Genomic DNA, 27,280 nt, shown 5'->3' on the forward strand with positions numbered 1-27,280 from the left:
CATGACGGACATCCAGCACGTCGCGGGGAAGGACAACCCGGTGGCGGATTGCCTTTCCCGGGCCGTCGCCCACGCAGTCCACCTCGGCATCGACTATGCCCGGATGGCAGCGGACCAGGCCGCTGATCCCGACGTCCAGGCCTTGCGGACCGCCGTCACGGGCCTCCGCGTCACGGAGGTGCCGTTCAACGGCGCGGGCGTGGCCCTCTTGTGCGACGTCTCCCTCGGGCGTCCTCGCCCCATCGTGCCCGCGGGCTGGCAGCGCCAGGTGTTTGACGCCATCCACGGCCTGTCCCACCCGGGCGCGAGGGCCTCCCAAAGGCTGATCGCCGACAAGTTCGTCTGGCATGGCCTCCGGAAGGCCGTCCGCGGCTGGGCCAGGACGTGCCTCGCGTGCCAGCGCGCCAAGGTGCACCGGCACACCCAGGCCCCGTTGGCCCCGTTCACGGTGCCGGAACGCCGGTTTGACCATGTCCACGTGGACCTGGTGGGACCTCTGCCCCCCTCGCGGGGTTTCACCTACGTCCTCACCATGGTGGACCGCACCACCCGGTGGCCGGAGGCCGTGCCCTTGGCGTCGACAACGGCGGCCGATGTCGCGCAGGCTTTCATCGCCACCTGGGTCGCCCGGTTCGGCGCCCCCTCAGACATCTCGTCCGACCGCGGCCCCCAGTTCACCTCGGAGCTCTGGGGGGCGGTCGCGCAGGGGCTCGGGGTCCGGCTGCACCGAACCACGGCCTACCACCCCCAGGCTAACGGCCTGTGTGAGCGATTTCACCGCTCATTGAAGGCCGCGCTCCGGGCCACCCTCCGCGACGGCGGCTGGGTCGACAGACTCCCCTGGATCCTGCTGGGCCTCCGGACGGCGCCCAAGGAGGACCTGCGCGCATCCGTGGCGGAGTTGGTCTTTGGGCAACCGCTGCGGGTGCCGGGCGAGTTCCTCCCCGACTCCACGGCACCATGGTCCGCGGCACAGCAGCGCTCCGCTCTGCAAGAGACCGCCCAGAGGTTCGCCCCGGTGCCAACGGCATGCCACGGGCACCCACCGACGCACGTCGCCCCGGAGCTTCGCACGGCGGAGTACGTCTTCGTCCGCCATGATGCCCACCGGACACCACTGCGGCCCCCGTACGACGGGCCTTTCCGCGTGCTGGAGACCGCGGCGAAGCACTTCACCCTGGACATCGGCGGTACTCCTGACTGCGTTTCGGTGGACCGCCTCAAGCCGGCCCACCTCGACGTGGACCATCCACAGCCAGTGGCCCGACCCCCACGTCAGGGCCGCCCCCCTGCGGGCGGACCCCCGGCACCGCCCATCCTCGCCGCCACGCCACCCCCCGGTCCTGCACCCATCCCAGGGGCAGCCAGGGGCATCCCACCTGGCATCCCTGCACCCCGGACGCCGCCGATCGCCAGGGGGCGCTTCGGCCGGGTCATTCGTCTGCCCCGCAAACTGGCCCTCCAGGTGCGCGGGAATTCTGGGGGGGCGCGTGTGGCGGACACAAAAGCCCACTGGCGTGGTGACATCATTCCGCGCACCAAGTGGACGGTGGCCACGCCCGAGGGGTAGGCGTGGCCTCATGATATACACCGGGCGCGCAGCCCGGAGCGCGCCAGTGTTACAGTGAGCTCCTGAAATAAAGACGCTTATAAGTTACCGCTTGTCCGCTTCCTCCTTGCTCGCAAGCAGCGCGCGTAACGCCGCGCTTTAACACCAAGCTTAAGGAAACCAAAGAGCCCAACAAGGAAGAAGATCATGAATTGGGCAAAAAGCACAACCGAGCATGCGCGGGACGGCGCCAGATGACGTCACGTCCAATGTACTAAACCAACAACAACCAGTACTGGAGCATCACATTTTATTGTTCACCCAAGCTCATCTGTTACAATATTTATTGCATCTGTTCACTCACATTTGTTCATTTAATCCATTCCTGAGGTACCAAAGCAAATCAGCTGGAGCTTTTTTATTTCAAGAAAACGAGTCTCTCGAAGCCACAACCTGCAGACTTTCCTTCCAAATCTGTTGCACTTTCTGCTATTGTCTTTGCCGTGAAAACAATAACCCTAACGATAAAACTGCAGCAACAACGCCCATCGGTACAAGTGCAGCAGACATCGCTTCCACACCGCGGTCAGCCTGCAGGGGGCAGGGAAGACAAAATGTAAAAAACATTCGCACCATGAAGTGACAGAATCCACACTTTGGTTTCAACCTACTCGCACATACCTATTTTAAAACATCGGGTCAATACCCCTGGCGCTCACCTGGTATAATAAACAGTATACTGCACCGACTAAGGGTAGTGGCTCACGAGTTATCAAGTGACCACAATATTCGTCATGTGTGTGCGTCTGTCTGTGTGTGTTTCTGTGTGTGTCTGTCTGTCCGCAGCATAACTACCCGAAGATATCATCCGATCTTGATGAAACTTGGTCGGGAGGTTGATATCATGATCTGGTTGTGTCCTGCCTGGAGTGGGCGTATTGCGCCCATTGTGGGCGGTGCCACGCCCGAAAAAGATGTCTTTTTCGTTGGACTGGTTTGGGATGGGACTGGTCAAGCTACATCTTCTCCGAGGGGTTTGGTGGAATCTGACAGGGGTTTCGGTATTTGGTTAGGCCAATGTCATGTGTCCAGCCCCACGGAGCTCGATTTTTCTTTTTTTTCCTTTTTTTCATTTCATTTTTCACCGAATTTTCGGTATTGTGTAGCTAACTAACCTCATAACTGATTATACATTATTTTCTATCTCATTTCAAGGTCAGTAACCGTTTTGACATTTCCGGTGCTGGCCTGTCCGGGTCTGTTTCGGTTATAGTCCGTCCTTTGTCATTGAATACCGCTCACTCGTGAACCATCGTCGTCTCCTGACTTGTTTTAAACCAATTTCAATGGTTGCTAGGAGACAGGGCAGCATTTAAAATCATACTAACATAATCATAAGGCTTTAAACAAACAAAGAAAAATATACCTATTTAGGGGGGGTAACCCTCTCCTCCCCCAACCCCATATACCTCCCTAAGACACCAATTTTTCGAATGCTCTGAACAAACATTGGTACATCATGGGTGATTAAAGTTATAGTGAAGTTTCATCGAAATTGTGTGTGTGGCTTCTGAGAAGAAAGCAAATATCTATTTTGGGGGGCAACACCAAAACCCCCCCCCCCCACCCTTGACGGACGGACGGACAATGCGCCATCGCATAAGCTCCCCTGAACTTTGTTCCAGGTGAGCTAAAAACCTTGCAACCGATTCATTGTCTCGAGTTAGGGATAGGTTATAACAGAGTTAGGGAACAAATAGTCCAGTCAAAGTAGTGGCTTGACCCACCACTAATTGCAACAGAATGTTTTTCACTCCTATGCATTTCAGGAATGTCCCCTAAACACCATTGTAAAAGTATACCAAAATATATTTGGCAGAAAGGCGTCAAATTTGCATAATATGCAAATTAGCTGCCGCCATGAGGAAAAAATCAATTTTCCACAGTAATTCTGTGTCTAAGTATCCAATCATGAGAAATTAAGTAGGTAGACCCATATTTTCAAGGTTGATGATTATGAAAATTTCATTTCTGGATCAATTATATGCAAACAATTCAATGAAGTATACAAATTAGATGCCGCCGTTATTCAAAAAAAATATTTCTGCCAGAACTCTCTATCTCTTGAAACAATCTTGACAAGTGAAATGTGTATACCCATATTTTCAAGATAAGGGAATATGATAAGTCCATTTCTGGATGAATTACCAGTTCTTGGATGTCACTCGTCATCTAGCTCCAGTCTTGATGAGTTAGCACAACTCAAACCTTAACACTCTCCACACATCCATGAGCAGTCAAGGATGCTTCTTGCATGTACATTTAGTGGTGCTGCACCCCGCCTTGCGGTTACATCTGAAGATCTCAGTAGGTTTGCACTGGGAGTAACTGACCCTCGCTGATCTTCCATCCCCATTCATCTGGTTTCAATTGTCCAACATTTCCTTTCCACTCCTGAATTTGGAAGTACACACTCAGATTGTGAAACATTGTAGCCGCAGATGTTGGTGGCAAGTTCTGGGCCTCAACATATTTGGTACTTTTTGTAACCTTCTCACAGAAACGCTTGTATCGTAGGCATCAATACTGTTGCGGATCCCGTGTTTGTCGACGTACTAAGGAGAGTTTATTACCCCGCTCCCCCTCAAACTCCGGGTCCACTGAGGCCGCCGACCACGACTAAGCTCGCGATTGACGGATTGTTAAGCAATTCCGATCGCCAACCTCACAGCCACGCGCCAAAGAGTTTGCTGGTCAAATAATCCCAAATACCTTCAAGACACGCGGCCGAAGAAACTGGGGATCGAACCCTAGTTTCCCACACTTTATTGTGTGCCGAGCGGATTTGCGCGGTGTGGAAAGCGGCGTTACCTGACGTGATTTACGGACCTGATTCAAGCCAAATTCGGTCTCGGATGATGCAAGGCCAATGGAGAAAAGACGTACCCGAACAGGTTTGAAAGTAACAAAATGTACAGCCTTTTATTTCGAAGGCACAGAGAAAAGACGATGATGCAACCTTACCAATTCCTTACCTATAATAAACGCCACAGGCGCCTTCACACACTCACACACACACAAGAATGACTCACTGGTTATTCTCGTACCGATGTACGTGCTTGGATTGACTCGATGGTGGCCACTTGGTCTGGTGTGTGCAGCGTGCAGGTCGATCCTCGATCCAGATGTGCAGCCTGGATGAGGTAAGGTCTGAAGGACGAACCGCCGCCTCAAAGTCAGCACGGACGAACTTCAGCACAGGTTGGACAAGCTGCAATGCAGGCAGGGCTATATTCAGTGCAGGTGGAACGACCAGCTTCAAGATGAGTCGCGGGAGGGGCCAACACTTGCAGGTCCACCGGATCAGAGCGAGAGATCGGTGAAGAGCGATGGGTGTCGGGCGTCGACGCAAAAAGCAAGAGCCATGTCGTCGGTGAAGCAAAATCAAGAGGCTGGAAATGCGATGGGTGGGGGTTTTATCAGACCCGGAAAGCTCCCAGAATGTTCCACAGCCCCCCATTTGCTGAGGTTAGTCACGTGCTGGTGAAAATGGTTGAAAATAAAGGGGTTTGCCTTTATGGCAAAACCGCAAAAATACTTTCATCTTGATTTCCATTGTACATGCACACAAGGGCCTTCTCCCCTGCTGCAACTATATCATCCTTTGGTGCATGTCCTTCCTGGGTGAACAGGTCGGCATGTTTCATGAATTGGACGTTGTTTTGAATGTGCTTCAGGGAAACAGCTTTGCCAATGCCATACGCACTGGATGTTGTGTCACAGCCAAGCCGGGCATGTACAAATAGCATTCTGTCATAGATATTCATTACCAAGGTCGTCTTGGTATTTTTGATATTCCATACTCGACATTTCTTTGCGTTAAGTTTTGGCTCAGGCTTGAAAAATATGTCCCTGCCTTGCATGTCGGCATGGTAGCAAAGAAGAATCAGTCAGTCTGTGTCATCACCATCAAGAACTGTATCTATTGTCTTTGCAGATTCCACTGCAGTCCGGACAATCAGCACATCAGCATCCCCTTGGCATGAATAGTCAGACATCCCACCTTCTCGAGGGAGTCACTTAGGATGTACATGAAGCGTTGTTTGTTGATTGTGTTTGCTAGGAACTCGTTCTTCTTCAGCTTCAGGACTGTTTGACCAGTGAAAGTGACATTTGGTCCTATGCAACTTCCTACCAGTCTCTGATGTGTGGCATCCTTGATCGTGGGACCGTCCTCGTAGCCGTGGAAGACAATTGTTGCCTTCCCATACCTGCTTATCACATAAGTAATATATGTGTGACATATTGTTACGGATTCGTCACTTCCGTTGTTGCGGTTCTCATCCACTGTAAACATTTTTGGTTGCATGTACTATTATTGTTATCGTTTAAGTGAAATAGAGATTACTGTTTTCAAAAGGTAAAAAAAGGTAATGTTTTCAAAGAAACCGGAACCGGACGAAGACGAAGTGGAAGAAGAGGAAAAGAAGGCGGAGCGAGTGAGTCGGACAAGAAGCCGATCTGCTTCGAGGTTTTGAGCAAACGCTAGCAAACGGGGGTCACTAGCGAACTTTTGGGGTTCCTGGGAAAGGGATTCCTGCGACAGAGTTGTTATCGCTGTGACAGATAAACCTGCGTGTCAGGTTTTGCGGTTGATTCCGAAGAGAATCATTTGAGTGCCGTTACGTCTCAAGTACGGGCCTCTTTCTCTCTCTTTCTCTTTCTTTCTCTCTCTTTCTCTCTCTTTCTCTCTCTTTCTATCTCTTTCTCTCTCTTTCTCTCTCTCTCTCTTTCTCTCTCTTTCTCAAGTACGGGCCGTTGGCCATTTTGACTCACGCCCGATTTCGCATCACTCCAGGTTTTTCACCTCGCTTCAACCATTTTCACCACATCCAGACGTTAATTTGGTGTGTGTGTGAAACGTGGATTTTGACTGGGAAATTGCGGTTCGCCGAGTGGGAGCCGTTGAACGTCCGTACCAGAAGGTGTGATTTCCCCGTCGCTTCGGGAGGGTGCCTTCGCCCATCTTTGTCAGTGTGACTGTCAAACGAGGGGGATTCTGGGTTGATATGACATCGTTCGGACGATCACTGGAGCGGATCGACTTTGGCTTGATGCCGGGATCGAGACATTGGGAATGTTCTTGTTTCACTCACTTGGAGCACAGTGAGTTATATTGTACGAAACTGATGGTAACATCATAGGAAGGATATATTGGTTCTACAATTGATTACTATTGTTTTTTGTACTGTTATTCTTGTGTGATCTTAATACAATACTTGTTTGTTGGTAACAATTGGTGTGGTTTCACCATTGATCTAAGACATACAGAATAACACATCTTTCTGCCGTGACTCCTCTCGGGGTTCGGAGGTACACCGTGACTGGGGTTTGGGGAGGAGCACGTAACAATATACTGTTGCGGATATGGCATTTGGCCTCCATATCCGCTTGTAAATATTCCCCTATTTCCCCAATACTCCCCAACTATCCCCAATCCCCCATTCCCTAATCCCATTGCCTGTAAATAACACTCTGTAGAACCGACCTTCCCCTTTTTCCCCCATTAAATGTCGTGCCCAGGTCCACCGCATCTCACGTAGACAACTTTCGGACATCTTGCTAGTTATTCTTAGTCTATGTCAGTTAAGGACTCGTTTCCATTAATTCTGACTCTTCGTTGCACCAGAATGTGATTGTATGGCACCAGTAGTGAGTTTAGGACCTCCCCTTACCTCCTCCCATCTTCCCCATGAAACAACTACAACAACAACTACAACAACAACTACAACAACAACTACAACAACAGAGGGGCGCGGCGCGGCGTGCGGGGAGTGTGCGTCCTCACACCGGCGTGGTTAGCCGCCATTGCCCATGCGCTCCACGGGGTTACCATGAAGGGGCTGGCTGTCAGCTCCTCGTCAGGGGCGGAGCCAGTAACCCCCCCCCCCCCCCCGCACCCAATAAGAAGGGCGGACCGATTCCATCTGGGGCGGAGCTAACTAGCCGAGGGCGTGTCACTCCCCGCCGGATATACGCAGCCACTTGCCGGACGTGACGTCAGATGCGCCCCGAGCTTGAAGAAGAGCCAGTCACCACCTCCGAGCGCTGAGAGAGACCTCCTGCATCTCTGGACCGGACCGGGTCGATTCTGTCCTTGAGCCAAGAGTGCACCTTGAGCCATCGACTACCCGCTTTCCTTGCCATCAATCCCCGTGTGAGTCAGTTTTGTCCCGTTTATCTGTCGTCTGTCGGGGCTAATATAAGACTGTGTCTATGTGCCTATCTTCCTATGCTGTCCCTCTTGTCGTTGTAATCTGACCTTCCGCCCTAATATAACCTCCTCCGGAGGTCTTGAGAACTGAACCCTTGGTGTCATGTCATTTTAATCCAGCCGTTGTGTCTTTTCCATCATTGATTTAGCATAGCGCGACTTAGTCAACGTTCGAGCATAATCGGGTAAACTGTGCAGACGCGGTCATACCAAACCGCTCGGTAAACTAACATCCACAACCGCGTCTGTAACAATTGGTGTCAGGAGTGTCGGATTCAGACCTGGGACTAAATTTATTAGGCCCAAATTTTGGAACACCAATTGTACCACTAGGGTAACAATTGGTGTTGGGAGGTAGAATTCGATCCGGAGCGCGTTTCCCGCGCTCGAAATTATAACGACGAAATTCGATTGTGTTTTACCAAATATAAAAACCCGAATTTTGAAAGTCGCGCTATGGCGGATCAAGACAGCTGGGTTCCGGTAGAGGAGAGTGAGGCAGGGTCGGTCCAGGACCAAATTGAGGGACGCGAGGAGAGTGAAGCAGTGAGGGTAGCAGACGCACAAAATAGCGTCGTTGCGCCCGACGTTGCGGGAGCGCAAAATGGCGCCTCGCTGGTCACCGCGCCCGCGACTGTGGCAGCGCCCCTGGTGGATTCGAACCTTTTCCTCCTGCAAATGAGGGCCCTTATGGAACAAATGGGTGAGCAATTGGGAGACCAAATTAGAGGTTTGAAAAGCAGTATGGGACAAATGGGGAACCGGATGGAGGCTCAGAATGAGCGATTGGAGGGCCAAATGGGGGTAATGAGGGACGAAGCGAGGGGTACCAGTGAGGGGTTAGACAATAATTTTAAGGGATTAGACAAGAAATTTGGGAAGTTAGACAATAATTTTGAGGAGTTAGACAAGAAATTTGGGAAGTTAGACAATAATTTTGAGGGGTTAGACAACGGGATAAAAGAGGTGAGAAATGGGTTAATGGGGGTAGAAAATAGAATGGCTGCCCAGGAGAATCAGATAGAGGGAGTGAAAAATGGGTTAGAGGGGTTAGAAAACAGGATGGAAGGCAAATTGAGGGACATGAGGGACCAAGCGGAAAGGGAAGTTAACCAAATGGGGCAGCAGATAGAGGGGGTCAGAATGGGGGTAGAAACCAAACTGGATGCTCACAGGGAGGAAATGGAGCAGATGAGGGTGGCATCTGGGCAGGAGATGCAAGTGATGGGAGAGGAGATCAGAAGAGGTGTGAGTGAGGAGGTCGGAGGAGTGCGCGAGGAGGTGAGGCACTGTAAGGAGCGCATGGAGAAGGAGGTGAGAAAGGGGACTGTAAAATTGCAAGGGGGTATAGAGGAGTTGACGCTGGGAGTAGAACAACTGACAGTGGGACAAAAGGAGTTGGGGGAACAGGTAAAGAAGAACACAGCGGTAATAGAGGGGTTAAAATTGACGCAGAAGGAGATGAAAAAGGACGTAGGGGTAATTAAGAAAGAGTGTCAGACGGTACATGAGGACCTGACGAGGAAAATGAACAAAGTGGTAGAGGTGATGGAGGTTAAAGAGCGGGAGGTGCGGGAGCACATAGAAAAAAATAAAGTGGAGTTAGAGGAAGAACTTAAAGGGGCACACGAGGAGATGAAGGAGGTGAAACAGAAATTAGAAGAAGTGGAAGAAGGGGTGAGCGAAATTAAGAAGCGACGGAGAGAGGATAATAAAGAGATAAAAGAGGAGGTAAAAGAATTGGTCCAAAGTCTGTGTTCGGATCGTGATGATGTGCTCATTAACCGGATGAGGGATTCGCAGGTGATGGAGGAGAAGCGAAGAGAAAGAGGACCTGGTGTAAGTGGTGACAAATATGGTCGTGCGTATGATGCGCCAGGTGATTTAATAAGCTTGGGGGTCGAGATAGACCCGGATGTTCGTGAGAGGCCAAGAGTGAGGTGTATGGCTGGTCCGGAGGGTATGGAACGAGAGGTGCGAGGTGTGGGTGAGCAAGGTTGTGGTGGTATGGAATGGGTAGCGGGTTGCGGAGGTGTGACCCATGCATCGACACCAACAGGGGTAGTTGTTGGAGGGACCGGGGAGGCACGAGAGCCCCTTGGGGGTAATGTACTGTGGGGGCCCGGCCGGTTCGGCCCCGCGCTGACCCCGCAAGGGGCGACGCACGGGGTCCGGCAGGCGGGCAACGACTCGCATACGAGGTGGTCCCACAAGGTCCCACTCGCGCCGTATGACGGCAAGAGTGATCTACGCGCGTACCTGGCGCAGTTCGACTGTGTGTGTAAGGGCAACGGTTGGGGTGAGGACGAAGGTGGAGTACACCTGGTGGCCGCATTGCGCGGCGCGGCGGCGGAGGTGCTGACGGCATTACCAGCGGGTGCTCTCACCCTGCCAGCCCTCCGCGACGCCCTAATTAATCGATTCGGCATAGAACAGCAGAGCGAGCTTGTTAAAGCTCAGCTCGCGCTGCGAAAGCGCAAGCCCCAGGAAGCCATCGGGGAACTTGCCCACGACATTCGCCGCGCAGTGGGGATCGCACATGCTAGCATGGCAGCGGATTCCCGGGAAAGCCTGGCGCTGGACCATTTTATCCAGGCCCTCCCGGATATTGAGCTCCGGCAACAGCTCGCCATGTGGCGCCCGCAGACTCTGAGCCAGGCGGCTGACGCTGCGGCCCGTTGGGAAGCAGCGAGGCCCCTGGCCCGGGGGGGCGAGCGTCTCGCAATGGCGGTCCGCCAGGTGGGACCCCCGATGGAGGGCGGACCCCTTAGGGGGCCCGCCCCCGACGTGGGTCCTGACCTGGCGGGCATGGTCCGGAGGCTGGTGGACCAGCGCCTGGCGGGACCTGGACCATGGCAGGCGGCCCCGGAGGTGGCCCGCGGTGGACCACGAGCGGGTAATCCAATTCGGACCTACAGGGGGGGAAATTTGGAATTCCGGAGGCAAGCACCTTAGCAGGTGAGGTGCTATACCTGCAACCGTCTGGGTCACCTGGCGCGGCACTGTCGAGCCGCGCGCCGGGATGATCCCCGGCGGTTGAGGTCCTCAACTCTGCCCAGGGGGGAGCGGGTTAGCCGACCCCAGACACCCCCCCGCCAGACCCCGGGAAACTAGAAGGTGTCGGGCACGTAGGGCGGTGTTCGGCAGCAGAGGATGGAGGAGAGCCCTCATTGACGCGACAGGTCATTTATTGTGGCCAAATTGGAACCGGTAGCCTGACAATTAGATGCAAAATTGCCGGCGTGGGGGTAGACGCCGTAGTGGACACAGGAGCTAGCGCCACTATCATCAGCCCTGTGGTCCTTGATTCGAGCGCAGGTGGCTGGGATAAGATCCAGCGCCTGCAAAATTATAGTTTGCAGCTTGCTACCGGGGTAACGGCCCCGATCATAGGGCGTGGTTCTGTGACCCTCAAGTTAGGGTCGGTAAGGAGGGAGATAGATGTTTGGGTGGCGGAGGTGTGCGACCCATGTTTAATAGGGTTGGACCTGTTGACTGCCAGCGGCTGTAAAATCGACTTGTGCCGGGGGATCCTGCAGGTGGGAGTAGAAGAGCTGCCGTTAGGGGGAGTGAGCACGGCCGAGAGAGCGGAGCTGGAGGCTTCCGAGGCCGTGACCATCCCCCCAAGGGCCGAGGCGATAGTGCCGGCCCGGTGGGCAGCTCGCCCAACATGGCAGGAGTCCTGCGGCCTGGTCGAACCGGTGGCAGCGCAGTCCATACCGGGTTTAATCGTGGGCCGCACCCTTGTAAAAACGGACGGACCGGTAGTGGCCGTCCGAGTAATAAATATGAGTACAGAACCACGCACTATAGTAAGGGGCACGAGGGTAGCTGGCTGCACCCCAGTTGAGGAAGTCGCGACAGTGAGGGGTGAGAACGTCCAGCCGAGCCGACCCTGGGGGGAGCCTTCAATAACAAGTAGGAATTGGCCCGATCCCATTTGCGAGATGGTAAATCGTAGTAGCGTAGAGTTGGGAGGTACCCAGAGGGAGGCCTTACACAAACTGGTTGGGTCCCATTTGGACCTCTTCTCCCTGTCCACCGAGGATATCGGACGTACGGGCCTGGTGAAACATCAGATCCACACCGGTGAGGCCCGGCCTATTCGTCAGGCCGCCCGACGGCTCCCTTGGAGCAAGAGGGCGGAAGCTGACGAGCAGGTTGAAAAAATGCTCGACGCAGGCGTGATCGAGCCCTCGGGAAGTCCTTGGATGTCACCTGTTGTGCTGGTCAAAAAGAAGGATGGGACCACGCGGTTCTGCGTGGACTATCGCCAGCTAAACAACGTGACACTCAAGGACTCATATCCCCTGCCAAGGATTGATGACACCCTCGATGCCGTTGCGGGCTCAAATTGGTTTTCAACTTTGGACCTCAAGAGTGGGTATTGGCAGGTGGAAATGGATAGGGCAGGGAAGGAGAAAACGGCATTTTCCACAGGTAAGGGACTGTATCAGTTTACTGTGATGCCGTTTGGTTTGTGTAACGCCCCCGCCACCTTTGAAAGATTGATGGAGCATGTACTAGGCGGCATGCCATGGCAGTCATGCCTGGTGTACCTGGATGACGTCCTGGTACATGCCCAAACGTTCCCCCAGGCAGTAGCTAATTTGGACCAGGTGTTCGGGTGCCTCAGACAGGCAGGGTTGAAGCTGAACCCGAGTAAGTGCACTTTGTTTGCAAGAGAGGTGGCCTATCTAGGTCACGTGATCGGCCGCGAGGGGGTAAAAACGGACCCAGACAAAATTAAAGCGGTAGAGGAGTGGCCCGCACCACGTACCATCAAAGAGGTGCGGGGATTTTTGGGACTCTGCTCCTACTACCGGCGCTTTGTGGCGAAATTTGCGGAGTTGGCCCGTCCCCTCCACCGGCTTACGGAGAAGGGGACGCGATTTAATTGGACACGGGAGTGCCACGAGGCCTTCCAAAAATTGAAGGGGTGTCTAACATCCGCACCCCTTCTAGCTTACCCCACTAGTGACGGGACATTTACCCTGGACATGGATGCGAGCCAGGAAGGATTGGGCGCAGTTTTGTCTCAGACACAGGAGGGCGTGGAGAGAGTGATTGGTTACTATAGTCGGGCCTTAAGTAGGCCCGAGCGAAATTATTGCGTCACTCGCAAAGAGTTATTGGCCATGCTGGCTGCCATGAACCATTTTCACCCGTACCTGTACGGGCGGAAATTTTTGGTTAGAACTGACCATTCCTCCTTGCAATGGCTCCTTCGGTTCAAGGAACCGGAGGGCCAAATTGCAAGGTGGTTGGAAAAGTTGCAGCAGTACGATTTTGATGTGGCCCATAGGGCCGGGAAGGCCCATGGTAATGCGGACGCACTCTCTCGGCGTCCTTGTCTGGGGGAAAACTGTAAATTTTGTGCGAGACACGAGGAGAGGGAGCAATTGGGCGATTCTGCCCCGATTCTCGTCGTCCGGGCAACCCGGGTGAGAGGGCCAATTTTGCCACTAACCGCGGACGAGGAATTCGGAACTTTGGCATGGAGCACGGCCCAGCAGGAGGATCCTGTCCTGGGGCCAGTGTTCAATTGGGTCAAATTGGGGCAAAGACCTAAGGGGGAAGAGGTCACCCCCCTCGGGGCGCAAACAAAGGCATATTGGGCTCAGTGGAAAACTCTGGAATTGAAGGATAACATCTTGTATCGCAAGTGGGTGGAGGTTCCCTCTGATAGAACTTCCTGGCTGGTGGTAGTCCCAAACAAATTTAAGACCGATATATTGCAACAGGTGCATGGTACCCGCCCCGGCGGCCATTTGGGCAGGACAAAGACAACATCGCGGGTACGCCGGAGGTTTTATTGGGTGAATATGGGGCGCGACATACAGGACTGGTGTCGGAGATGCGACGCCTGTACTGCCAAAAAGGGACCAGCACGGAGGATGAGGCCCCCCTTCAATTACACCAGGTGGGGGCCCCCCTAGAGCGGGTGGCCATGGATATCCTAGGCCCACTACCCCGCACCCGCCTAGGTAATAAGTACATCCTCGTTGTGATGGACTACTTCACCAAGTGGCCGGAGGCCTACGCCCTCCCCAACCAAGAAGCAGGGGTGGTAGCGCAGGCCTTCGTGGAAGGATTTGTGTGCCGGCATGGGATTCCACAGGAGTTGCACACCGACCAGGGACGAAATTTTGAGAGCAAATTGCTAAAAGATGTGTGCAGTCTCCTGTCAATTCGGAAAACCAGAACAACGCCTTTAAGACCTCAATCTGACGGGATGGTGGAAAGATTTAACCGAACTCTAATCCAACAACTGGCACTGTTCACCGCCACCCGTCAGGATGACTGGGACGAACATCTCCCTTATTTGCTCATGGCCTACCGAACCAGCCAGCACGGGGCCACCGCATGCAGTCCAGCGTTGCTTATGTATGGGCGGGAGTTACGGGCTCCCGCCGACTTGCTATGCGGTCCCGTGCCAGACACAGTGGTTAACCCGCCGAGGGAGGGGTACGCACGTCACCTAGAGGAAGGCATGGAGCTAGTCCATGCCTTCGCCCGCCGCCAACTCCATCTGGCGGGGGAAAAGATGAAGCGCAGGTACGACGACCGGAGCCAGAGGAGTCAATACGCTCCGGGGATGAAGATTTGGTTCTTTAATCCCCGGAGGCGGAAGGGAAGGTGCCCAAAACTCACCTCCCCCTGGCAAGGCCCAGGAGTCGTCCTGTCGCAAATCTGTGACGTGGTCATTAAGATCAAAATGGGGCCACGAGCCCTCCCTCGGATCGTCCACGCCGACCGGATAAGACCTTACACCGGCGAGCAGGCGCCCCCGTGGATTGCCTCGGCTTTAGATGCCGAGGTGGGACCCAGTACCTCTGAATAAGGGGGGGCTTATTAGTGCCAGAGGACTGGGGGATTGATGAGCGATGGGCCCGGTGGGTAAGGGTGGCATCCCTGCCACCCTGCCCATGGTGGGGGCAAAGGAGCAATAGCTTATGGGGTTGATGGTAGTGGAAACTAGCCCGGGTGGGTTAGGTTATTAGTAGGGATCTAGCGAAGATGACAGTAGGTAACGTTAAGTTTAGTTAGTGACTGATACCTGTAGTGGGGACGCAGGTAGATTAGTGTGGATGATAATGACGTGGGAGCGCAATAGTTTAAAGGGACGACTGGGAAGCGCAAGTTTCAGAAGGGAGTAGTTAGCTGAGATGATGCCGTGTGTGTGAGGATGGAACAGGTGTGATTGCACAGGTGTGCAACTGGACGGGTGTGTGGAGCAATGGATGAGTAGTGAGTGTGGTGGATCAGCGCGAAGGCACTTGGGGAGAGAAGGGTGCAGGTGGCACCAGGTGTGAGAGCACAGGTGTGCAAGTAAAGGTGTGTGGAGAGAGTTGGAGTAAGTGGTACGGAGTGGTGTGCATGGTGCGAAGGTGTGGATGGGGGAAGAGTGGACCCTTTCAAGAGTACCCGGGGCGGGTAGTGTAAGTGTTAGGTAGAGGGTATAGGTAAATTGTGGTTGGATATTGGCATCTGTGGTGCGGGTGACAGAATGGTATTTGGATGGGTGCATTAGTGTTGTGGAAATGGCTGGGCGTGTAGCCTGTTAGTGTGTGTAGTTGGTTGGGCACTCCACCACTGTGAGGATGTCGGCCAGGTGAGGCCGCAGGTGGGCTCTGGGAGCCGGTAGTTGTGAGTGGGTGCCTGAGGATCCCGGGTGTGGATCGGGCAGCCCCGTGCCAGAGAGGGCACCGAGTGGGGAGAGCGCCAGAGGGCCTTCCCCAGGTAGTTAGGTTAGGGTAAGGAGCAGGTAAGCTCGGAGGCAACTGCAGTGGTGGAGGTGTGCAGGTGGGTAGACCCGCTGGGAGAGGTACACGCCACAGCCCAGAAATTGTGCGAGGGCACCGGGAGATGAATCGGGGGAGTGAGACCCCAAATTGAAAAGCACCACAGTTTGGCCAATGGGAATTGGTTTTTAGAACCCATAGTGTAAGAGGGCCAATGGTTTGGCCGGAGAAAGACCCCGGGTAATGTAAAGTTGTTAAAGTCATTTAGGAAATAGTTAGGATTGATGAACCTGTCGCACCATACGCAGCCACTTACCTGGATGATGATGACTCCACACCTGTGTTTTCTTTGTTCTGTGTGCAGGAAGTAAGGATTGCTGTTGGATTTGTGAGACGCATCACGACGTGGATGAGACATTGGGGTGATTCCATCTCTCCCTCCTTAGGAGGGACTGATGATGAATTGGTAATGGCAAATTTTGATGTTCAGTTGGAGATGGCAAATTTTGATGAGAGTTGAAAATGGCAAATTTGATTGGTTAGGAGGGAGAGAAGACGAATTTGGTATATGGGAGGAACGGGGAAGACAGTAGGGATGTTTGTTGATTTGTAAAGTAGATGTTTATGGGTAGTGTTGTGTTTTGTGGATACAGTAAGGGGTAAGGGAGGGGCCACGTAGGTTACCTGGTGGGGGGGGGGGGCGTACGGTAGGAACGTACCTGTCTCACCTGGTTCCCATGTGCCCCCAGTGTGCATAATCTTGTATTGCGTGCACTTTTGCGCCCTTACCACCTTACTCACTTGTCTGCTTCTTTTGTCTCCCACCTCCGAGGATCTGGCTTTGGGGTAGAGAGAGAGGAGAGAGAGAGGTGCTGGCTACGCAGTTGTGGGCCTGCACTTTCGCTGCTTGCTGCCTGGATCGATACACCATATGGACCGCAATTTTGGTGGCCACCCACAATGGACCGCAGTTCTTTTGCGGCCAAGCACCACCCATGGATGGACCTATGGGTCAACGTGGCACCTATGCCATACAAGGTGAACCACTAACAGTTGGCCCCCTGACGGCCACAATAGAGAAATGGACGCGGTTGGCGCCTTTCTTTATTTTTGAAAGAAGTAAGAAGGCCAAGTGCACCACATGAAGGCAAGACCAGCGGCAGAACATCGGCCGGCTGCGACACCACCGGTGATTTATAAACACTTTATTGGTGCACCGGATGGTGCTGACTGTGTGATGGGGTGGTGCTTTTGGTGCTGGGAAGGGGTGCTCTGCACATTATTAAAGGCCGTAAGGCCACAGAGCACTCGTGGGTTGGTGTATCGATGCTGGCATGCGTGCTCTCTCTATGCATAACATCTGCATGTGTTCCTCCAAAAACAGGTCCTGGATCGTAGTGTAAATATCAGCGTAGTCTTGTAAATAATGCTCCCTACCGGCTGTATGTTTAGTTTGAGAATTCTTTCCGTGATTCGGTTATCCTGTGGGCGTGTTTCTGTGAGGAGAAGGGTGCAACGTCGCAGGGGGACATATTTACTCATTTGTGAATATCTGTAAAACTGTCGCACTCAGGGTAGAGTTAATAGTAGAGGGAACTACATCTGAGTGCCACACTAAAATAGGTAAAAATTTATCGGGTCGGTGCGCCCCAAGGGTAGAGAAGGGTGCAATGTTGCGGATATGGCATTTGGCCTCCATATCCGCTTGTAAATATTCCCCTATTTCCCCAATACTCCCCAACTATCCCCAATCCCCCATTCCCTAGTCCCATTGCCTGTAAATAACACTCTGTAGAACCGACCTTCCCCTTTTTCCCCCATTAAATGTCGTGCCCAGGTCCACCGCATCTCACGTAGACAACTTTCGGACATCTTGCTAGTTATTCTTAGTCTATGTCAGTTAAGGACTCGTTTCCATTAATTCTGACTCTTCGTTGCACCAGAATGTGATTGTATGGCACCAGTAGTGAGTTTAGGACCTCCCCTTACCTCCTCCCATCTTCCCCATGAAACAACAACTACAACAACAACTACAACAACAACTACAACAACAACTACAACAACAGAGGGGCGCGGCGCGGCGTGCGGGGAGTGTGCGTCCTCACACCGGCGTGGTTAGCCGCCATTGCCCATGCGCTCCACGGGGTTACCACGAAGGGGCTGGCTGTCAGCTCCTCGTCAGGGGCGGAGCCAGTAACCCCCCCCCCCGCACCCAATAAGAAGGGCGGACCGATTCCATCTGGGGCGGAGCTAACTAGCCGAGGGCGTGTCACTCCCCGCCGGATATACGCAGCCACTTGCCGGACGTGACGTCAGATGCGCCCCGAGCTTGAAGAAGAGCCAGTCACCACCTCCGAGCGCTGAGAGAGACCTCCTGCATCTCTGGACCGGACCGGGTCGATTCTGTCCTTGAGCCAAGAGTGCACCTTGAGCCATCGACTACCCGCTTTCCTTGCCATCAATCCCCGTGTGAGTCAGTTTTGTCCCGTTTATCTGTCGTCTGTCGGGGCTAATATAAGACTGTGTCTAAGTGCCTATCTTCCTATGCTGTCCCTCTTGTCGTTGTAATCTGACCTTCCGCCCTAATATAACCTCCTCCGGAGGTCTTGAGAACTGAACCCTTGGTGTCGTGTCATTTTAATCCAGCCGTTGTGTCTTTTCCATCATTGATTTAGCATAGCGCGACTTAGTCAACGTTCGAGCATAATCGGGTAAACTGTGCAGACGCGGTCATACCAAACCGCTCGGTAAACTAACATCCACAACCGCGTCTGTAACAATACTTTCGAAAGTTTGCCCAGATGACCATGGCAGACGTTGCAGGAGGGCACCTCCATCAAACACATAGTGGACATCACCAGTTGGATCTGACTGATCATGTTTAACAAGTTCCCAAATTGCATCACCAAGCGCTGGTTTATTTGGCTTCCCAGGAAGACCTGAGGGGTCGAAGAGTGCTGGAGGATAACTACAGTCTACAGAGCTCATACTTGAACAAAGATGCTGGATCTTCTTGTGTTTCACTCGTGGCAATTATGCTGAATCGTTGGAAAAGCAACTATGGATCAACTTGCACTGAGTCTCCATCAATGACAACCGCTGTCTTTGACCCAAGTGTGACTGCTTGTTTTTTGCATTGGAATGAATAGTCATACACACTCTTCCCAACCATGGAATCTGGTATAGTTTGCCCCACATATCTGGTGTTATCAACATTCGCTGTGTCATGTGCAGCAACGCCACTCACAATACCATGTATAGAAGGTTCACTGCTGAAAGGGTTATATTCCTTGAAGGCTCCAAGCAGTTCATATGTGTCTTTTATATCACATTGTTGTCTTGATTTGGAATTGTCCTTGTGCTGTTCACTGGTATAATAGGTCACACCTGTGAGCTCCTGCATGGCACAATTCACTTCAGCACAGGCTGGCATTGCCAGTAACCATATCAATCTCTGTATCTCGGTCATTCCGCTGCCTCTAGTTAAGCCACAACTGGTCTTCATGCTCCTCCTGAGCGCTTGTTCTATCACAAGGTCGGTTGATAGGCCAGCCCAATAATGTTCACTTCTTCTGACGACATGAAGTCCATTCATGAAACTCCTATGCACTTCTGGGTGATTCTTGTCAAGTTGTTTCCTCATTTGAAGGTACAAGTACGCAGACTTGGTGTACAGATTGTGCCCTGCTGCTGCAAAGTACAGAAGCATATCATGTACGTCCTGAAGGTGCAGCATACAATTACCCATACGCTCTGCTTTTTTGAATTTCCTTAAGATCTCTACCATATCCATATATTGCAGCCAGGGGCGGGCTGTTCGTAGATCATTCACAGAGTTCTTTTCTTCCTTCAGCTTCTCAGACATGTGCCTGAGAGCTTTTGAGGAGGACACCTCATCAACAACACCTGGATCTACCATTAAGCGATCAAATAGTTCACCAGCTTCAACAAGTCTTTGTTTTGTTCTTGATCATTCTCCTCCTCCTCCTGGATGATGTCATCTTCCACAACTGGTTCCATCTGTTCATGTATCATGTCTGACTCTTCAGAATGATTCTCTGCTGTTCCCTCCACTTGGTCCATATCAGAATATGTTGGCAGGGGGAGGTTGTATGCATTCGCTACCAGCATCGTTTTGAGGGCAGCATCCACCAAGAGGTGTCCTTGTACAGCGCTTGAGATTGCCTTTCTGCCAAGCACATGCTTTACAGCATTTCCGGCATACACGACTTCAAAGACTTCTTGTAGACCGCTTTCAGCCATAAGATGTCCGATAGCACCTAAAAAGCTCATTTCCATGTGAAGGCCTCTGAGTCTCAAGACAATCGATTTTAAGTCACTGTCACTGGGCTCTGATTCTATTATCATCAAGGCTTTCCATCACAGTGGTTGGTCAAATGTAATCACTGGAGTGATGTTGTATCCCTTGGATTGTTCACACACATAACTAAGTGTTGAGAAGATACATGACATATCGTCAGGATCCATGTCGATCATCGGCAAGGATTGCACAGTTGATTTACCAGGAAACTGACCGTGATGAACTGCTTGTATCATTCCAGACCATGCTGGCCTTGATGGACGAAGCACAAGTGACACTTCCCAGAGAAGGTCAATATGGTATGTGGGATCATTAACTTCCATCGCTAGTAGTTCTTTGCAAGTCAATTGATTCTTTCCCGTGTGCTGAGGTAATTTCCGGAAGAAGCTTTTCCAACCGACTGGACAACCCTCCCATCCACTTTCTGAATAATCCTCTCCAAGAAGTTCTGTCACTCAAGCTTTTGGGCCTCACTATTTGCCATGATCTTTCCTGGGAAAACCACATTTCAAATCTGGCCTCCAAAGCCAGTCGCCGACTGGGCATCCTCCGTCGTGCGAAGTCCTTCTTTGGCACACCTGAGGCAGGCTTTCATCCTTTACAAGGCTTTCATCCACAGCTCTATGGAATACTGCTCTCCCCTCTGGTCTGGTGCTCCTGCCTCACACCTAGCTCGTCTTCACGCTGTTGAAACCAAAGCGTTCAGAATCATTGGAATCTCCCGCGATGAAGCTAACTCCAAGGGCCTTTCACTCACTCACCGCAGGCAGGTTGGTGGTCTTTCCGTCTTCTACCGACTCCTCTCTGGCCTTGCCCCCCCCCCCCCCAGCTCTCTCTGGGCTCTGTCCCCCAAATATTCCTACAGGTCGCACAAGATCTGCCTGCAACCCTCTTATGGTTAAACTGCCAAAATCAAGACTTTCTGCTCACCTTCACTCCTTCATTCCTCTTTTCTCCCGCCTCTGGAACAAACTCCCTCACTCTCTTCAATCCCACTCCACCCTCCAGGTCTTTAAAACAGCTGTTCACCACCATCTCTTATCCTCCCCCATCCAAAACCTTGATCTTTTCTACCCCTGCTAATTTCGGTCCCCATGTGATTTATACCTCTGCCCCCCCCCCCCTGCCTTTCCCACGCATCCTCACCCCAAGCCCTCTCCCTCACACACTTCTCGCCTGCTCTCAAATGTTGTGGTTGTGTGCTTCCCCTTCTCTCCCCATCTTGTCTTCTGCTCCCTCTTTTTGTATATCTTGTTTGTCTGGTTGTTTTGTTTGTGAAATAAATGTTAGCTCTTTAACGAGCCTCGATTCAGTATACAAAAAAAAAAGAAAAAAAAGAAGAAAAAAAGCTAATTTTCGTATTTAATATAAACTAGGGCATGCCCGTACTATATATATATCTAAAATTATATCCCCCCCCCCCCCTCTATTTACATGAAATGGTTTGGTCCATTCGCAAAGCCAAAGCGAACGGCTTGCGAGTACGGTGACAATCCCCCCCCCCCCCCCCCTCTATTTACATGAAATGGTTTGGTCCAAAGCGAACGGCTTGCGGAGTTTGGTAAATAAATCGCCATAGCTCGGTAACTACTTCTCCGATTAATATGAAACCTTGAAAAGGCACATCCTCGGGTCCCCAGCAATATACCTGGCAAGTTTCAAGTATATCGGACCCGTGGTTGTCGAGAAACAGCGGTCACAGACAAACGACACACACACATACACACACACATACACACACACATACACACACACATACACACAGAGATTACTGGAATTATAGATAGATGTATGCATATAATGAACTAGCTGAGGTACCCGGCTTCGCCCGGGTTGAATAAGAATAACACAAATATATGATGAAAAGAACATGTATATTTTAGAGCAATATCACAGTACATTTCCTACATGACGTTTTTTCATTTTTCAATTTCTCAAAACCTCTGGGTATACATTTCTGGTTTTCTTACGTGGTGCCAAGACATAAAGATTGCTTGGTTTTCCAACCCTCGAGCAGCCCACGTACAGCTGGCCATGGGCAAACACTTGTTCTGTGAAGTTCAGGCCTACAACCTTCATTGATTGCCCCTGCGCCCTGTTGATGGACATAGCAAGACATAGCGTGATGGGGAACTGAATCCTCTTGAAGGAGAATGGAATGTCAGGTGGAATAAGTGGTATCCTTGGAATGAATACTTTCTCTCCTCTGTATTGTCCTGAGAGGATGGTTGCCTCTAGGACATGCGGCATCATTTGCTGGATTGTCAATCGTGTTCCATTACACAGCTTTGGTGGATCAAGATTCCTTAGAAGCATGATTGGTGCTCCCACCTTGAGAATCAACCTATGTGTTGGGAGTCCTTGAGGCTGACGACTGTTGAGAAACTCAGTTGCGAGGTTTACTGCCTGATCTTCATGTCACTTTGGCAAGAGAATCATAATTTCTTTCATGACCGGGCAGCGAACGTCATTATGTGCGACATTACGTCACTCCTACGGACGTGAAAACATTTGTTTTCCTTAAAATTATATTTAAAATAAATAAAATAGTACATAAATTAACAATAAAAGAAGCTAAAAAACAATTTAAAATACAATAAAAAGCACATTAAAAATATATAAATATGTACACTGTACGTATACCGTACGTACGCGCAACCGCTGATTCTCATTCAAAACAGAGGCGACGTACAGTATTCCTTTACTGTGTCTGTGTTAGCCATGGGTCCAAAGAAGGATAATGCTAGTGTTTCCAAGCGTAATGTGGTTACGATGGACGATAAGGTAAATCTGAGTAAAAGGTATGGAAAAGGTGGAAAAGTGTCGGTGATAGCGAATAGACCTTATCGCGAATCGGAACCGCAATGCGTCATGGGATCGGAAAGGGGCAATAGCGCCGCCACAAACTACACCATGGAATTGCAGCTGGCCCGGTTTTTTAAACCATTGATATTAAAATAAAACGTAGCCTATAACCACCGGAATTTTATGCTGATTCCGAATCTGTGTCTGAAACTTTTCTCCAATGTGTAGTTCTTGAGTTATAAGCGGTCATCCAGACAGACACACACACACACACACACACACACACACACACACACACACACTCCTCCTTTATTTATATAGATGAATGAATGATCGTTTTAAGGCCATTTTTTCCCGCTAGAGCAGGGGTTAGCCTTGCGGGCCCCATGACAATCATGGTTCCCTGTTTTGAGGCAATGTTTTCATGACCGGATGCCCTTCCTGGCGCCAACCCTTGGTCGCCTCTTACGATGCGCAGGGATACGGTGTACCTATTCTAAATCGGGGAACACACCGGGATCATTCCTCCCAGCAAGCTGGTACTCAATTTGCCGACCTCGGAAGGATGACAGGCTGAGTCAACCCCCTGGCGTTAATTCAGCGATCGACCGGGATTCCAACCCAGGACCCTAGGTATCCCAAGCCGGCACCCTAACCGTTAAGCCAACACCAGGCATATAATTCATCCAAAATGTTTTACTCGTATGTATACACTAACCCTGAAAATTTGAGCCTCCTGGCCACTGCTAAACTCTTGTTATAGTAGAATATGCTCTTGTCAATGTTCATCAGTCACACCACAAATCCTTATTAGATATGTTACTCTGCAACAGAATCGAAAAGAAGCACAGAGTTAAACAGCAGTTTCATATAATGAGGATAGCTAATTGCATTTTTGCATAATTGTATGCATATAATTAATCCAAAAATGTGCTAATCATATCCAATGACCATGAAAATATGGGTATACACATTTCACTTGTCAAGATTGGGTCAAGAGATAGAGTTCTGGCAGAAATGTTTTTGTGGATAACGGTGGCATCTAATTTGCATACTTCATTGAATTGTATGCATATAATTGATCCAGAAATGAACTTTTCATAATTGTCCCCCGTCGCACGGCGGAGCGAAAGGGGGACTATGGTTTTCCCCTCCGTCCGTGTGTGCGTCCTTCCGTCCGTCCGTCCGTGCGTGTGTGTGTGCGTGCGTGCGTAAGCGAAGGACCAAATTCTAATTTTGTGTGTGGGTGCAACCCACGTCAAAATCCAAGATGGCCGCCGCCATGTATGTCTGACGCCATGTATGTCTGAACCTTGTGAGCGGAATATCTTGAAAAATAAGTGAAGTACCAACTTGTAATCAGGTGTGTGGGTGTATCTAGGCATAAGGAAGAACGCTATTGAAAATTGGGTCGCCACGTCAAAATCCAAGATGGCCGCCACCATATATACATATGTCTGAACCTTGTGAGCGAAATATCTTGAAAAATAAACGAAGTTCCAACTTCTAATCTGGTGTGTGGGTGTATCTAGGAATAAGGAAGAATGTCATTGAAAATTGGGTCGCCACGTCAAAATCCAAGATGGCCGCCACCATATATATGTCAGTAGGGAATAAATGTTGTTCCTGGACCACCCCTCATTTCTCCATTCACTTACATGTTAATTTTCCTCTCACCCTCATTTCCCCTTAACACCTCTATTTCTCCCACCCTGATCTTTACGAACCTTTTGGCCTTTTGACATACTAGCTATAGCACCTACTCTTATCCTCAATGTTGTTCATTAGACCACTCAAACAATGATCCTACGAATATTTGCTCCCCCTTGTGAACCTCCTAACATTTACTCTTATGGACCTATGATCCTTCTAGCCTTATGAACCTATGATCCTTCTACCCTTATGAACCTCCTAACATTTACCCTTATGAACCTATGATCCTTCTACCCTTATGAACCTATGATCCTTCTAGCTTTATGAACCTATGATCCTTCTAGCCTTATGGACCTATGATCCTTCTTATACTATTGACACAGAGCACAGGTCCTTATACACTGGCAGATCATCTAATAGACCACTCAAACAATGATCCTACAAATATTTGTTTATGTGTGGGAAATAATTTAATTCTCTTACCACTCTCTTCACCATCTCATCCAACTCACCGGTATTTAAATTAATTCTCTTATTTGTTTTGTGAAATTTTTTACCCCTTTTCAATACGACTTATTTGATTTTTTATTTTATTTTTAATACTACTAATTAAATTAACTAATCTGGGTAGGGTGGATAAAAGTATGGATGGTTGTTGTTTAATGGTTTATCAGTTTTGTTTTTTGTAATTCTTGTGAGTAAAATGAACCCAAGATTTCTTCCCCATTCATATCATATAATTTGTAGGTCCAAGGGACTGTATCCATTACATCAACGATTTAAAATAATTTAAAATTTAAATAAGATTTAATTTAATAAGATTTATAATTAGAATAAATAATAAGAATAAGATTTAAAATTTAAAATAAAAATAAAATAATAATTAAATTAAAAATTTAAAATAAAAAGTAATTCCCTGTTTGTCGTAAAAAGGCGACAAAAAGGGTTGGCGGCAGGAAGGGCATCCGGCTGTAAAACATTGCTTCAAAAAGGGGACCCAAAAAAACAACAACAACCACGGTCCCCGAAAAAGGCCAACGCCCGCTTGCGGGGAAAAATGGCCTCGAAAGGTGGTTTTTTTTGGTTTTTTTTGGTCCATTTTTTTGTATAACCTTTCTCAAAATGACTTTTCCATCTGTATATTCTTACAATATCACCAACTTTGAACTTCGGTTTTCTCAAATTAATCTCCTTTTCATATTCTAATTTTGTAAATGATTCTGAAGGTTTTGATTTTGTTGATGAATGAACAGTATTATTGTAATTATCTACAATATTCTGAATTAAATACACCCACTGTTGAGAACCGAGTTGTGTGAATTTTTTATATAGTTTCTCTTTCAAAGTACGAATAAAACGCTCAATAACAACTGCTTTTCCTTCATTAAAGGTGCTGTATAATTTAATACCCTCCCCCTTAAGAAATTTCATAAATATTTTGTTATAGAACTCTGTTCCCTCATCGGTCCACAGTTTCTTTGGTTTTCTTTTATCCCTATCAAATATTAGCTTAAAGGCTAACATTAAAGTACCACCCTTTTTATTTTTTAAAGGAACAACCCAGGCAAATCTACTCCTCAAATCAATAACGGTTAAAGCATACCTGTATACCCTGTCATTATTCAATTCAATTAAATCAGCAGACCATATGTGGTCAGTGTCTTTGGAATAAACCTTCCTTCTTTGAAACTTGGTGATTATAGGTTTGTGTAATTCTTCAGCCAAAAGCTCCTCAGTCTTGATGACATCAATAGAGCCTAATAGTTTTTTGAGGAATAACCAAGACCAAGTTTCAATTTAGCACTTAGCATTTTTTTCACAATAAACCTATCAACTTTCTCTCTCAACATAGGATTTTGTATCAAAGACAAATTATACAACATTTCTTTGTCTGCTTCATGTTTTTCATCCAATGTAGTGGTATTCCCATAAGCAATATCATGCTTCATACAAATTTCATCAACCCTATTTATAGGCTTAGACCAAGGTTTAGGATTGTCAGCTTCATCTAATCTTTTATCCAGGTTTGTTCCAGGACCACAGAAAGAATATCCAGGTAGATGTAGTTCCCCAGGAATTCCAGTTGTTGTAAATTTACTTCCTGAAAGAAACTTTTGTATGTCTCCTCCACTTTTAGGAGAGATGAATTGGCACTTTTTAGAGCCACACACTTGACATATTCCTTTTTGATAAACTCTATTATTTTTAGCTTTAACATAAGAGATATTTTTAGATTTAGTTTTCTTTTTACATTTGAGACAATAACTCATATTTATTTATGAGAAAAAGTCCTACATAGTGCCAAAACCTTTTTGGTTTTTAACATATACATTTCTATCTTGATTTTTAAAACATAAAGAATCCTTAGGAATGCCTTCACTCTCTCCTCCATTTATTTACAAATAAAACTAACAAAAGTCAATAACACCAACATCATCAACCACATAATCTTTTCCTTCTTCTTCTTCTTTATCCCCACTTTCTCGTTTAAATCTCCTCCCTGAAATTGTTGTAAAGGTTGTTTTAATTCTTTCAAATAATATTTTCCTGAGACTTTGAATTTCTTTATTTTCCTCTTCGGTGCGTTGAGATTGATTTATTTGCCGTAATACCTTCAATCTTTCATTAATCTCAGGAATGGTCATATTTTTATATTTTTCCTCCCTCTCTCTTTCCTCCCTTTCCTCCTTCTCCTTTTTCTCTCTTTCCTCCCTCTCCTCCTTCTCCTTTTTCTCCCTCTTATCCTTCTCATTTTTCTCCCTCTCCTCCTTCTCCTTTTTCTCCCTTTTCTCACTTTCCTCCCTCTCCTCCTTCTCCTTTTTCTCCCTCTCCTCCTTCTCCTTTTTCTCCCTCTCCTCCTTCTCCTTTTTCTCCCTTTCCTCCTTCTCCTTTTTCTCCCTCTCCTCCTCCTTTTTCTCTCTTTCCTCCTTCTC

The 27,280-nt window shown here is 49.4% G+C and overlaps 1 protein-coding gene across 2 annotated transcripts in view; it reads right to left on the minus strand.

Annotated features, from left to right (window-relative positions):
- Positions 1–1,876: 1,876 nt before the first annotated feature.
- Positions 1,877–27,280, minus strand: part of LOC137424660 (phospholipase A and acyltransferase 1) — a 60,503-nt gene continuing 35,099 nt past the window's right edge. For both annotated transcript variants that reach the window (XM_078775732.1, XM_078775733.1), the window contains exon 6: positions 1,877–2,140. In XM_078775732.1, the coding sequence (XP_078631858.1) occupies positions 2,039–2,140 (102 nt within the window). In that variant the 3' untranslated portion in view covers positions 1,877–2,038. The remainder of the gene's footprint in view (positions 2,141–27,280) is intronic.

Source organism: Myxine glutinosa, chromosome 4, assembly GCF_964187855.1.
Source record: "Myxine glutinosa chromosome 4, kmMyxGlut1.1, whole genome shotgun sequence".
In the NCBI taxonomy this organism is placed as follows: Eukaryota; Metazoa; Chordata; class Myxini; order Myxiniformes; family Myxinidae; genus Myxine; species Myxine glutinosa.